Raw genomic sequence first — 12,134 nt, 5'->3', positions numbered from 1 at the left:
ATAGACAAAACCAAAGTGACGATAACATATATACCATTTATGTTATATATGTCTTTTTTCAGTGCTTTATAGGTGCTAATTAATTGGTGGCAAACGAAAAAAAATTGGTTTGGCTTTGATCCATTTTGTTCTGTTCTATTTTCATTTGGAAACAAGTGGCAAAGTGCAAAAAATCAAAAACTTTGGTCTGAAAACGCTGTTCCATTTTTGTAAACCCTCTATTTCCCAGGCAATCTGGACACTATCTCAAGTAAATGGACTATAAAATTATAAAGAGTTTAATGTCTAATGACATCTGGATATAAAGCAAATCATTTATTGGAGCTGGTTATTTGGACACTGGTGACATTTTTCAGTTTTTATAATATCGGGTGTTGTGTGACCACATTAAGCTCAGAGAACATCCAAAAGTATTTTTTGTCAGAAAAATTTTAATTTTAGGGATTTCTAATTAGCCAGTTGGGATACATTCTATTCCCTCCTACATAACAAAACCACTCTGTTCTTTTTGGGACTTACCATGTTTCCTTTAATAAATAATAAAATAGTAAAGGTAAACATACCAGTAATATTAATGAAATTGATATTTGTAGTATATCTGCTACTATAACCCATCCAGAGGATTCCAAAATATGAAGTGAGCTAACAAATAGAATATTCATGCAATGTTCATTCAAAAATTATTATATTAATTTGAATGTGTTAGGTCCTAAGTCAGTTTCCATAAACACAAAAGCAAATAATGAATGGCATATTAAAATAGCTTCCTTATAAAATGAGAGTAATAATACTCACCTCCAGAATTATTGTGGGGATTAAATGAGCTAATATTTGTAAAGTATCCAGTTTTATGCTAGCAGTATTGTAGTACGCTGAATTACAAGTAGCTATTTCATCTTTATTAGTATTATGAACTTTTCTGAGCTGCTAAGCACCAGCCATGAAGAAACAATTTCTTATAATAAACAAGCACAGGCTAAGAATCAATGAAGATTAATGTGAAAAGTCAGAAATCGGGAAAATATAGAAGGAATGAAAATTTCTATCTTCAAAAGTGAAAAATATGGCAGGCTTGTTTTCTTGTTGTCTTATTTGTTTTGCAATAAGACATAGGAGTACAGAGTTTGCAGTAAAACAAGCACTACATATATTACTCACTGCTGAGAGCTTTGACTAGAGAATCATCCGTGGAGATCAGTTTATCAATATCAATAGCCAATAGAAAGATCTTATACCCTTTGACCAAGTTAATTGTACTTATAAAAATCTGATCTAAGGAAATAATCTAAGATGCACAAGGAGAATGTACTGCAGGAAAAAAGAAAGTTTAAAACAACTAATAATATAGACTTGGATAAATAAACTATGGTATAGCTACAATTTAATATAATGGCATCTAAAAATTATTAGAAAACAGAAAATTGTTAGAAAATTAAACAACACAGAATGTAATGAAAAGACTTGAATTAGACTATTAAATGTTAACAATTTAAGTAGGAATGAAATTACAAATAATTTTATTTTCTTATTCATCCTTTTCTATTTTCTTCCGAATTTTCCACACTAAACATCTTTCATTTGTAATTGAATAATTTTTAAAATAAAGCTTCGACTGTCCTTGAACCTAAATTAATACAATTTGCTATTACAAACAGAGTATCTGTCTGACCTGGTGTATACCTATGGTCACAGACAGCTGTAAGAATACCTTGTTAGCCTTATACACAGTATAGAAACAAAAAATATCTGTGGTATGCTGATGGCAAATGGCATTCCTGAGGCAGTGGAAATATAAAGAAAAGAAACGGAAGAACTAAAGAAAACAGATCAAGAAATAGAAAAGAATAGAAAAAATAAAAGAAAGATGATATAATTACAGCACTACACGTAGAAAAGAATACTTTCAACTAGTATCTCTTACTACCTTATTCTAGTTGCTTTTATAGAACTGCTTCAGTAAAAGTTACTGTAGTTACTATAACCATCAATAATATAAGAAACTAAATGGTGAAGGCAAAGAAGAGGAAATAAAAGAGACAAAGACACGCAGAAATTTGGGAAATACTATTAATAAATTTAAGAACCTAAAGAAAACCATTAAAGAAAAAAAAAAGATAAAGGCCAGAGGTATCCATGACAACACTCCAAGAACTAGATAGAAGTCTTCCCTCCTCTCCCCATATCAGGATGCCACTAGCTTTGTTAAAATTCAAATCCTCTCATTTAATTTCAAAATCAGTATTTAACCAACCAAAAGAATTCATGAAAATCTGCTGCCCCCTGCTGTTCATTCAAATTCACCAAATGATGCAAAGTCAAACTAAGGATTAAAGTTCATTTTTAGAGGAAACTATTTCTAATACAATTGAATCATTTTCTTCTTCTTCATAAACATTTGTTTTAAAAAACCCGAAAGCCTCACATTTTTCAAATAGGAAACACAGACCTCCACTTTTCCAAATTTCCTGAACAACTTGGGGGATTTAATTTTGAAAGCTCTTAGCTTGTTTTGAGCTCAAGGTATCAAATCCTTTGTTTTACAATATGACCAAAGAAAACTAATTTTTTATTATAAAAAATAACTTCAACATTCAATTTGCTGTGAGTTTTTCAATTAAAATGTAAGAGAAATTCTGAGTTGTAAAATAGGGGGTTTTTTTATAAAAGAATGAAGGTGGGGTATATATCTTTTTTCTGAATTATTAATCAGTATAAAGGTCACAATCTGATTTTACTGTTTCATGTTTATTTTTTATCTTTTCACAGTCATCCAAAACTATTATTTAGAGAATAATATCTATAATTAAGAAAAGGTTGGTAGTCAAATCTTTAACTATTTGCAGGATACCTTCCTGCCATCAAGAAAAGAAGTGAAAACAAAAAGCTAAAAAGTATTTATCTTGTTGTTTTTTTTCTTTTCATTTTTTTTAATCATTCTGACCATGAAACTTGAAGACAGGCACTCTCACAGAGGACCAGCAGGAATGTAAATGCAGCAAGCTTTCTGGAAACAACACAGCAATAAGTAGAAAGAGCCCATGAAAATAAGCACACCCTTTCACTTCCAGGAATTGACCCTAAGACAAAAATCAGAAGTGCCAAAGATGTATTTAAGTACAAAGAGTAATAAAAACCAAACAACCTAACACATACAGCACTAAAGAAAAAGCAAATAAATTTTGTATATCAATATGATGGATTAGTATGAGGTCCCTTAAAATAAAATTTAAAAAGCATTTTTAATGATAAAAATGGCAATAGTTCGTAAGATTTTTTAAAAATAAATATAAAACAGTGTACATGATCAGACAAGTGAAATATGCAAATATGTAGTACCCAAAGAAAAAGAATAGAAGGAGATAAACCCAAATCGTAACTATTTATCTCTAGATGGAAGGAGTCAGATTTTTGTTTTTCTATTTAATTCTCCTAATTATCTACACTTGGGTACTTTAAAAGCAGTCTTGCAAATTTATTTGAACTATACACTCTTAAATTTCTGATGAAGAGAATAAAAACTGAGTCATTTTTACTGCAAATTAAAGAAATGACAGATGCATCCTTATTTGCAGAACACCATTTCCTTTTCTTTCAAACACGTATTTCTTACCACACACATGATGTAGGACAGGATAGCACCAGAGGAGCCAATAAGTGCGCCCACGATGGTCAGCAGGTTATTGTTGAGCAGGAAGCCCTCCGCACACAGGGCCCAGCCTGAGTAGCTGTTCAGCACAGTGATGACGACGGGCATGTCAGCACCGCCGATAGCAGCCGTCAAAGTCACGCCCTAGGATGAAAAGCAAAGCATAACTCAGAATTAATAAAATGAAAATAAAACCTCTAACACTGAACACCTTGGTTCTTAATCATTCGTTTTTCCAATTAATATATTTATATATGAAGTCCACCAAGCACCTATCTGACCAACTCTCCTGCAGATATAACAAATATTAATACTGAATTACCTCCCCCACCCCCCACCAAAAACAATCCCTAACTCTCTAAAAGACAGTGATGAAAAGCAGGCAAAAACTGGAGAGAGGTCTACACTTGGAAAAAAGTAACAGCACCGAAGGAATTTCCAAGGGGCGTAAGCCTCGGGCAGACTCCTGTCGGTGCCAAGTGAAACGGCTAAAACTAAAATATAAGCCCACAGTTTTACTAGTTTGAAGATCCAAGGATAAGATTTAGGGTGACTTAAGTAGTTAGAAAGTAAGAAGGGAAATTCTGCAAAGAAGTAAGCTAGAGAAAGAAAGCCCCAAACTCTGTGTATAAACTCTGCCCAAATCTCTGGCTGACACCTGAACTAGGTATATGTGGGCTGATTCCAAACAATTCTGTTAAGGATTAAAAAAAAAAAGAAGAAGAAGATTGAATCTGCCCCCTACCATAGGGGAACCAGAGTTTGAAATTTAGATCCAGTCAAACAAGCTGCCTACAAAAACAAATAAATAAAAAATAATAATCAATACACTTTGGAGGAATATAACAGAATCCAAGGTCTCTATAATATATCATTCAAAATGTCCACGATGCAACCCAAAATCACTAAACACAGGAAAGGAAAAGGTGTGGTGTGGAGAAATATTTTTGCTTTTTAATTCACACACTCTTACATATTTTGAGTTTGTGACGATGGGAACGTATTCATGTATTACTGTAGTCAAAAGCAATTAAATTAGTCCACAAAATATTTTATCTTACTCAGACATTCTCATAGAGATATTAAGTATCTTTTAAACATCAAATTCACCTCTTCTCAAAAATAACAATTATTTTTCTTTTTTCAGTTTTAAATGGAGTTTACAACACTAAAAGATAAAGGGTTGCTGACAAGCACAGTAACAGATGGACATCTGACTGGCTGAGGCATTATCCTGGACACACTTTTTTTGTGTATCCTCCGTTCCTAGCATTCAGACACAGAGCCCCTGCTGCGCAGTGTAAGAACATCTGAAGAGGCTGTATCAGGGTGAAGCTGTTTAACAGACTGAACCTTTTTAGTAAATATGTTCCATAGGAAAACAGATGAACTGCTGAACTGGCAGGGTAGAAGGCAACTCCACTAAACACTGCAGTTAAAGCCCCCACTTTAGTGTAGTTTCACCCCTGCTATCTGCATGCATGACACAGGAACAATATTTAAAGATAAAAGAGGCACTCTGTGGCAACCACAGCAATCAAAAATAATAATTCTTGAAGTTTTATATTTCAATGGTTCAGGTTTGAGATTGTCTTTTTTTTACCTCTACTGCCCTATTAGATTTTTAAAAAATCAAAACTATTTTTCTTTTGTTTAAAATAAAACAAAAATCAGTGCTATATAAGTCAGAATAAAATTAGATCATCAGTAGTCATATAAATATAGAATTTTAAGTTATTTTTCAGTGTTCCAAACGTTCTACATTGAAATCACGGCCTGACTCAATTACATAAAAATCAGTATCATTGTAACACTGTTAATCTTGTGTTTCTAAACCAAGCAGCCAGTAAGTGTTTGATAAGCAATCACTGTACATCTAACTTTGTGCTAAGCACTGTAAATTATTTTAAAAACTTAAAACATAAACCTTGTATATAAAGTATATAATAGACAAGTTGAACATGAAGCAATTTATTAACAACACAAAGCTGTATGCAACAGCATTATGTACTGATAAAATTAAATGTTAAATTGTAATATATACACAACTGTGTAATATATATAAAAAATACTGTATGTATCAATATATTAAATGCAGAAAGTAGAGAGGAAGAGGAGGATTAACCTATCACAAAAGGCTTCACTGAACTAACTCCCTTACTGAACACACAGAGTTTATTCACTGCATTTCATTTAATTATTTGACTTGGTAGCATAGTTTCTAATGGTGAGAGCAACTAATGGGCAGGGACTATCTTACGCTTATTACATAAACCCCAAAGTGCTATTCTGTAGGTCTTGTCACACAGCAGGCACTAAATGAATGGAATTTAAATGCTTTGCCTTTTTAAAATTCCTATTCACCAACACATTCATCCAGTGAAAAGATTCCACAGCAATAAAGATGTTACATGTGACAACTTGAAAGGAAATATTAAGTGGTGAGAAAGTGATTTTTTCTTACACTTTCCTACATTTTCCAGATTCTAAAAAGATAAACAAGTAACATCATTTTAAAGCATATTTATTTCCTCAGTGGTCTTTAAGAAATAGAAATATGATTAGACAGTAGTCTAACAAAATACTCCCAGTTCCTTGCTTGGTATGTGCTTTCCATCTCTGGCTTCTTACCATGATAGCAGAGAGAGCCGACACAGAGCCTAGACAGATAATGCCCGTGGTAAAGCTGGGGTCCATCATGAATGGGATCATTCCACCCACACTAGCAGCCAGCAGGCCTGCATTGAGTGCATGCCTTCCGGGGAGCAGGAGAGGGGCAGATTTCAGAATACCTAGAACCAAGCACATGGCAGTCAGAATCTACTAGGATGTGTAATAAGAAATCCCCACACATACTCTTACGTATGTCATTTAATCCTACACTACCAAAATATAACATTAGAATTAAAACTGGTATTTAAAATATCCCTTTCTATCACCAGATACTGAAACATAAAAGCAAATCAGAGTTCTTACACATAGCAAATATTAACAGAAATAAGAAAAGTATGGCTCGACTTAACTGTTCTTTACTCTGATCATACTATTTCTTTACTCTTTGTCATGAAACCTTGAAAAGTCACTTTTTTCCCATAGGACCAACAGAGGAGTTATTCAGTGTGGTTTTATTTATTTAAAACTTCAAAACAAAGTCCTAGCATTTTTGATTCTATTAACTGATCCCAAGTGAGTAGCATCTGATTAGCCAGTTGTCTCTAAAGCATGAGACAAAAATGTCATAGGCTTGAAGATCTTTTTGTGGTTTTTAAGTTTCATGGAAGTTCCCCACTTAATTTTAATGACTTGATTACTGAGAGATAAGATCACATTTTTAAATCACAACTAGTTCATCTGGAGACTCCCTTTTCATGAGAACACTGAAAGCAGCCTACGTGGGTATTTTTTCCCTCCACTCCTATTTTCATGATTGGCTTCAGCAATAGCAAAGTTGCCAAACTGGAGCCCTAAAATCTGTATTTGTTTTCAAGATAAGTACTGTATACTAATCACACAAACTTATTGAATAAGCTTCTCTCTAGTTTGGAAAATGTATAAAGTTCATTTCTGTGAACTCCACACAGGCATCTCTAACCAAGGATAATGATATTACTTTGTTCATTTGCATTACCAAACGTCAACTAGTCCCTCTATACAAATTTCTGTGTACTAGTTCTGTCCCTAGAAGAAATAGCTTCAAAGCTTTATGAGTATGAGATTAACAAGGATCAATAAAAGGAAGCCATCTTTATGGAGAGAAGAAATTTATATATTTCTGAGTGATATATAAACTCTTCACCTAACAGATTCTACTGTTAAGCTATTTTCTGATATTCAAATGGACACCTAAACCCCCTAAACAATAGATATTTACCTCTACGTTATATTGAATCACTTACCCTGCAATTTTCCATAGGCAATAAGAGACCCACTAAATGTGACACCACCGATGTAAGTACCGAGGTAGGCCACGATCTTGGTGAGATTTGCTGCTGGATCCATAGCAAAATGTGGATATTCTATAATATACTCAGCTATGCAAGTAAGCACAGCTGCCAAGCCTACTAAACTGTGGAAAGCAGCAACTAACTGAGGTAAATCAGAAATCTGGATGCGCTTGGCAATTGTCAATCCTGTTGGGAAATGAAGGTCAAAGAGAAATTAAAACTTGACAGACCCTTGGGAAGTAAACACAATGAAGACTACACCTAAGAGTTCCATCCTTGTCATCAATAAATACCTGCTTCCTATTATGGGCAAAATATATTCTATAGGGACTATACAAGAGGCAAGGTCACTGGATATATATACCTTTGCAGAAGAGTAGGTTTTCTCAACACATCTAACTAAGGCCCAACTCCGAAGAACCCAAACACACAGCACCATCGCATGCCTCTTCCCCTCCAACCTTCAAACACCCCCAGCCAACCACATCTTCAAATTACTTAAACCTCCAATTAAACCTCTTTAAATTCTCCGCATGGAATGAATAATCCAGGCCCTCTTCCCCATAAGCCAACACTTGTTCCTGAACACCCAGAAATAGCTGGAATATAAAGAAAGCCTAGGTTTTTAGGTGGGTGGGCGTGAGCCAATTCCAAAGGTAAAAAAAAATGCAAATATTTGTGCAGTAAATGTCCAAATTAGGAGACTCTAAAGGAGTTGCATGGCTCCAGGTGGGTGATATAGAAGGGGTGGGGCTCAGGATATTTGCTAAGATCATATCTAAAGGTTTTCCCGCCATGAACCTACAGCACAGGCATTCTCCTTCATGTGCTTTCTAGGCACTGCCAAAAAAGGACTCAAAGCTTCCCTGGGGAAGCATGGAAGGGGGCTGAAGCTAATGTTGTGCTGGTAAATGTTTAACCACCAGCTCCTCAGGATAATAGATACGTGAGTTTTTACTGATATACAGATATGCAGCACACAATTTTCAAATAATAATAAAATATACATTACTCTTTATTGTAAACTCTACATAGCCAATTGATTTTCACAGAAGGCTTTTGTTAATTTTTGCCAGTCTCTTGTATCTGTACCCAACCTAGTGTTTGCAACCGATGAATGAGCGTCATTCCCACATGAATGCTGGTTAATATTTTTGTTTACATTAACGAGTAAGACGAAAGTGAAACAACGAGATATATAAGAGAATGTCGCTCATTGTCAACCATGTGAGTGACAACTTCATTGAACCTGCTATAGTTTTCAAATACGAGAAGAATATTTGCTCAATTTTGGGAGCTAGTCACAATGTAACGGCTACAGACACAACATATTTTTAACTTTAAGCTGCATTATTAACAATTTCTCCATCACTTTCTTAAGTCTGGGCAATCGACAAAACAATAAATGAAACCCAGATTTGTAGAATTTGTTGATTTCCATGGCACAAATACAACTACCATGGCCACCTGCAAGCTACCAATGTGATGTCATTAAATATTGAGCTGGGGAGAGATGTACAGTAGCTCACCATTACATAGTATTTCTACCATACGGATACAATAAACATGGATAACCTCAAGAGCAGAGATAATAAAAGCTAATAAATTAATTAGAAAGTTATGGATAGTATTATTACTTTTATTTCTAATATAATTTATTTATTTTATTTTGGTGAAAAGTAATCCTAATCGGTATAATTCTCATTCAGACACAAACATTTTAAAACATTGAATTGAGTATGTACATCAACCGAATCAAAAGAATGGGCTAAAAAACGGGCATGGGTTCACATAAAGGCAGAAACCCACAAGTGCTTACCAATGGTACCGCCCAAAGCCATGGCTCCAGACATCTGAGCTAACAATTCTGGGCTCGGGTTTAGGCCTCCAAGGGTGGCTGCCAGGCCTCCAGACACCCCAATCATTCCCAGTGCATTGCCAAGACGAGCTGTTCCCTGGGTGGAAAGGCCAGCCAGGGCACCAACACAGCACAGTCCTGAGCCCAGGTACATGATCTTTTCAAAGAAAAGGGAAGAGAGAAAGAGAGAGGCTATCAAAACTTTCAGTGTTATCATAGAGAGGCCCTCTCTTGAGATGATTCTCTGAGGACAATTTTAAATTCGGAATATAGAGGGATCAGCATGTGCTCTTTAAATATTTCAACATACATACGTTCCTATCCATTAGGGAAATTAAATACTTTCAATTGTACTTGCAATTATACCATTTATGTAAAGTAAGTTCTTATGGATTTGAGAGCACACCAAATGCATAAATTCATTGTGGGATTCAGACCTGACCAAGTGCTATAAAGGTGCCAACTGCTGATGTTGTCAGTGCCAGGGACTGTGCCACAAGCTTTGCTTATGTTGTACTCAGTCCCACGGGATTCACAAGAGGGAAGAATCATCAATCTCATTTTGCAAAAGAGAAAACCGAAGCCTAAAGAGGTTACATCGTTTTTCCAAAGTCAAATGGTTAGTAAATAGCAAAATCTGGGCCAGACATGGGTCTCTCTGACTCACTGCTCCAACTTTTCTCAAAAAAGGTTTTGTTCACTCAACAAATGCTACATGTTGGAAACTGGAGGAATCCAGAGAGACATGATTTTTCTGCTGTTAGAGAGGGTGCAATCTAGTGACAGCTATTGAAAAGAAATGGAAAATACTGAGTTCAAAGTTTAGTCTCTATTATAATTATATTTAGACATGGAAATTTTGAAGTTCAACTTGATTGCTTGTTTTTCTATACAGTATTCATTTCCAAATTATCTTTTTTGAATGAATTGGCATAACATCTGGCAAGATTTGTAGGGGAAAAGTAAGAAAAAGGACAAATAGTATTTAATAACAGACATTTTTTTGAATTTTTTACTGATCATTTCATTAGATTCCTACAACAATCCAGCCAAGTACATAAAGGGGATACTAATAAACTTCTCGACTCTTTACACATGGAAAAACTTGGGGAAAAACAAGTAAACCCACATTTGCACATTCAGTTAGCATACAACATCCTAATTCTTAGGGTATAGGAAGGCTTTTATTTAACCAAGATGTTTCTAGAGTTACTGTTGTATTTGCTTGATAGAGCTTGAATATTGGTAATGATAATGTTAAATACAATTGGGAAAAAACTCAGTAGCGAAAATAGACACTTTCGAAAGAGCCTCTTACTTGCTCAATGTTATAACCACTGTAGAGGGCAGATAAATATCCTCCAACAAAGGTACCAGCAGGGAGCAGATACAGATAATTGTACTCTGGGGGATCGGTGGGACGCTTAAACATGTCCAGCATTCTCTGAGTCACCAGGAAGCCACCTTATTAAAGTAAATATAAACGAACAGATTATCTCATTGAGCAACATGATTTTTTAAAGTGCTACAATTTTTCTATTTAAGCACACTTTTATCATCTATGGATAAATATCATTTTAAGCAACATTTTAGAACCTCAAAATTATTTTATTACTCAAGCCAGTTCCATTGAGGGGGGAAAAAAGTACCTAAACTTGTTATCAGTGCAGAACCAGCTATTCCTGCATGACTAAAAGTAAACAGCCGTGTAAACAGCTTGGGAATGCAAACTATCAAAGGCCAGTATTTATTTTCTAATAGGTTATTCTGTTTGTTAAACTCTATAATAAATGACAGAGGAAAAAATTTCCATATCAACAGGCACTGGGTTTCTTAGACCCATTAAAGAATTTTTAACTACAAAATAGCATCAAATGGGTTTTGTGCACAAGGGATGTGCTAAGCTTCCAATGTTCAGAAACAGAGGCCAGGGCAAGGCAACAGGCTAAAATTTTATCTAAAATTGTACTAATTTACAGATGTTATGGTGATAGAGCTCTAAGTCAACTTAATTTCAAACTATGCATTCAATAACTTTCCAGTTACTTGTAGCAAGACATTGTTTGTTTGTTTGTTTGGGAATACTAGAGGGTGGTTTTTATCAAAAGTTTCTAAAAATTACAGATGGGCAAAATAACTAATTTTCCTTCACAGAGAGCATTTACAATCTGAGCAAAACATTTTCTAAAGCACAAATTCTTAAAATCACAATGTTCATGTTATACTGATTTATATTTGCTTCTTGTGTCTCCATTAATTATCGCACTCTGGCTTCTTTTACCATCATCGTACCTGCAATGTTGACTGAGGATATGAATGTAGCAAGAGCAGCAAGGCCCTCAGAAGTTGTGGAAGGATACAAATGTCCTCCCATCAGTGCCAACCCACCAACTGCAGTCAACCCTAGGAAGGAAGCATCGATGTGGTAAACAGTTACAGTGACACCGCCAAATCAAATGTCATAGCTGAAGGATCTCACAGGCACAGATTCGTAAAGGACAAAGTTCTCATACACCAGTCTCACTGAAGTACTATCATGGGCAAAGAGTTAAGAAAACTTTTTCTCCTTTTGCATAAGAATTTGACTTTCCTTTAACTTTCTATCTCTGTTCCCCTGCTAAAAGCATAAATCAATAAGGTTATGAGACAACACCCTGTATGGTAAAAAGGGACCGCTGGTGAATAA

The 12,134-nt window shown here is 34.9% G+C and overlaps 1 protein-coding gene across 2 annotated transcripts in view; it reads right to left on the bottom strand.

The window, feature by feature from the left end:
* NNT (nicotinamide nucleotide transhydrogenase) overlaps window positions 1-12,134 on the bottom strand; it is an 82,833-nt gene that overhangs the window by 25,269 nt on the left and 45,430 nt on the right. For both annotated transcript variants that reach the window (XM_011373883.2, XM_011373882.2), the window contains exons 12-17: window positions 11,741-11,851; window positions 10,767-10,912; window positions 9,410-9,605; window positions 7,543-7,776; window positions 6,278-6,438; window positions 3,611-3,790 (exon numbers count right to left, since the gene is read on the bottom strand). In XM_011373883.2, coding sequence (XP_011372185.1) covers window positions 3,611-3,790; window positions 6,278-6,438; window positions 7,543-7,776; window positions 9,410-9,605; window positions 10,767-10,912; window positions 11,741-11,851 — 1,028 coding nt within the window. The remainder of the gene's footprint in view (window positions 1-3,610; window positions 3,791-6,277; window positions 6,439-7,542; window positions 7,777-9,409; window positions 9,606-10,766; window positions 10,913-11,740; window positions 11,852-12,134) is intronic.

The sequence above is a fragment of the Pteropus vampyrus genome, unplaced genomic scaffold, assembly GCF_000151845.1.
Source record: "Pteropus vampyrus isolate Shadow unplaced genomic scaffold, Pvam_2.0 Scaffold234, whole genome shotgun sequence".
NCBI lineage: Eukaryota > Metazoa > Chordata > Mammalia > Chiroptera > Pteropodidae > Pteropus > Pteropus vampyrus.
This window is presented reverse-complemented; position numbering and strand designations above follow the sequence as displayed.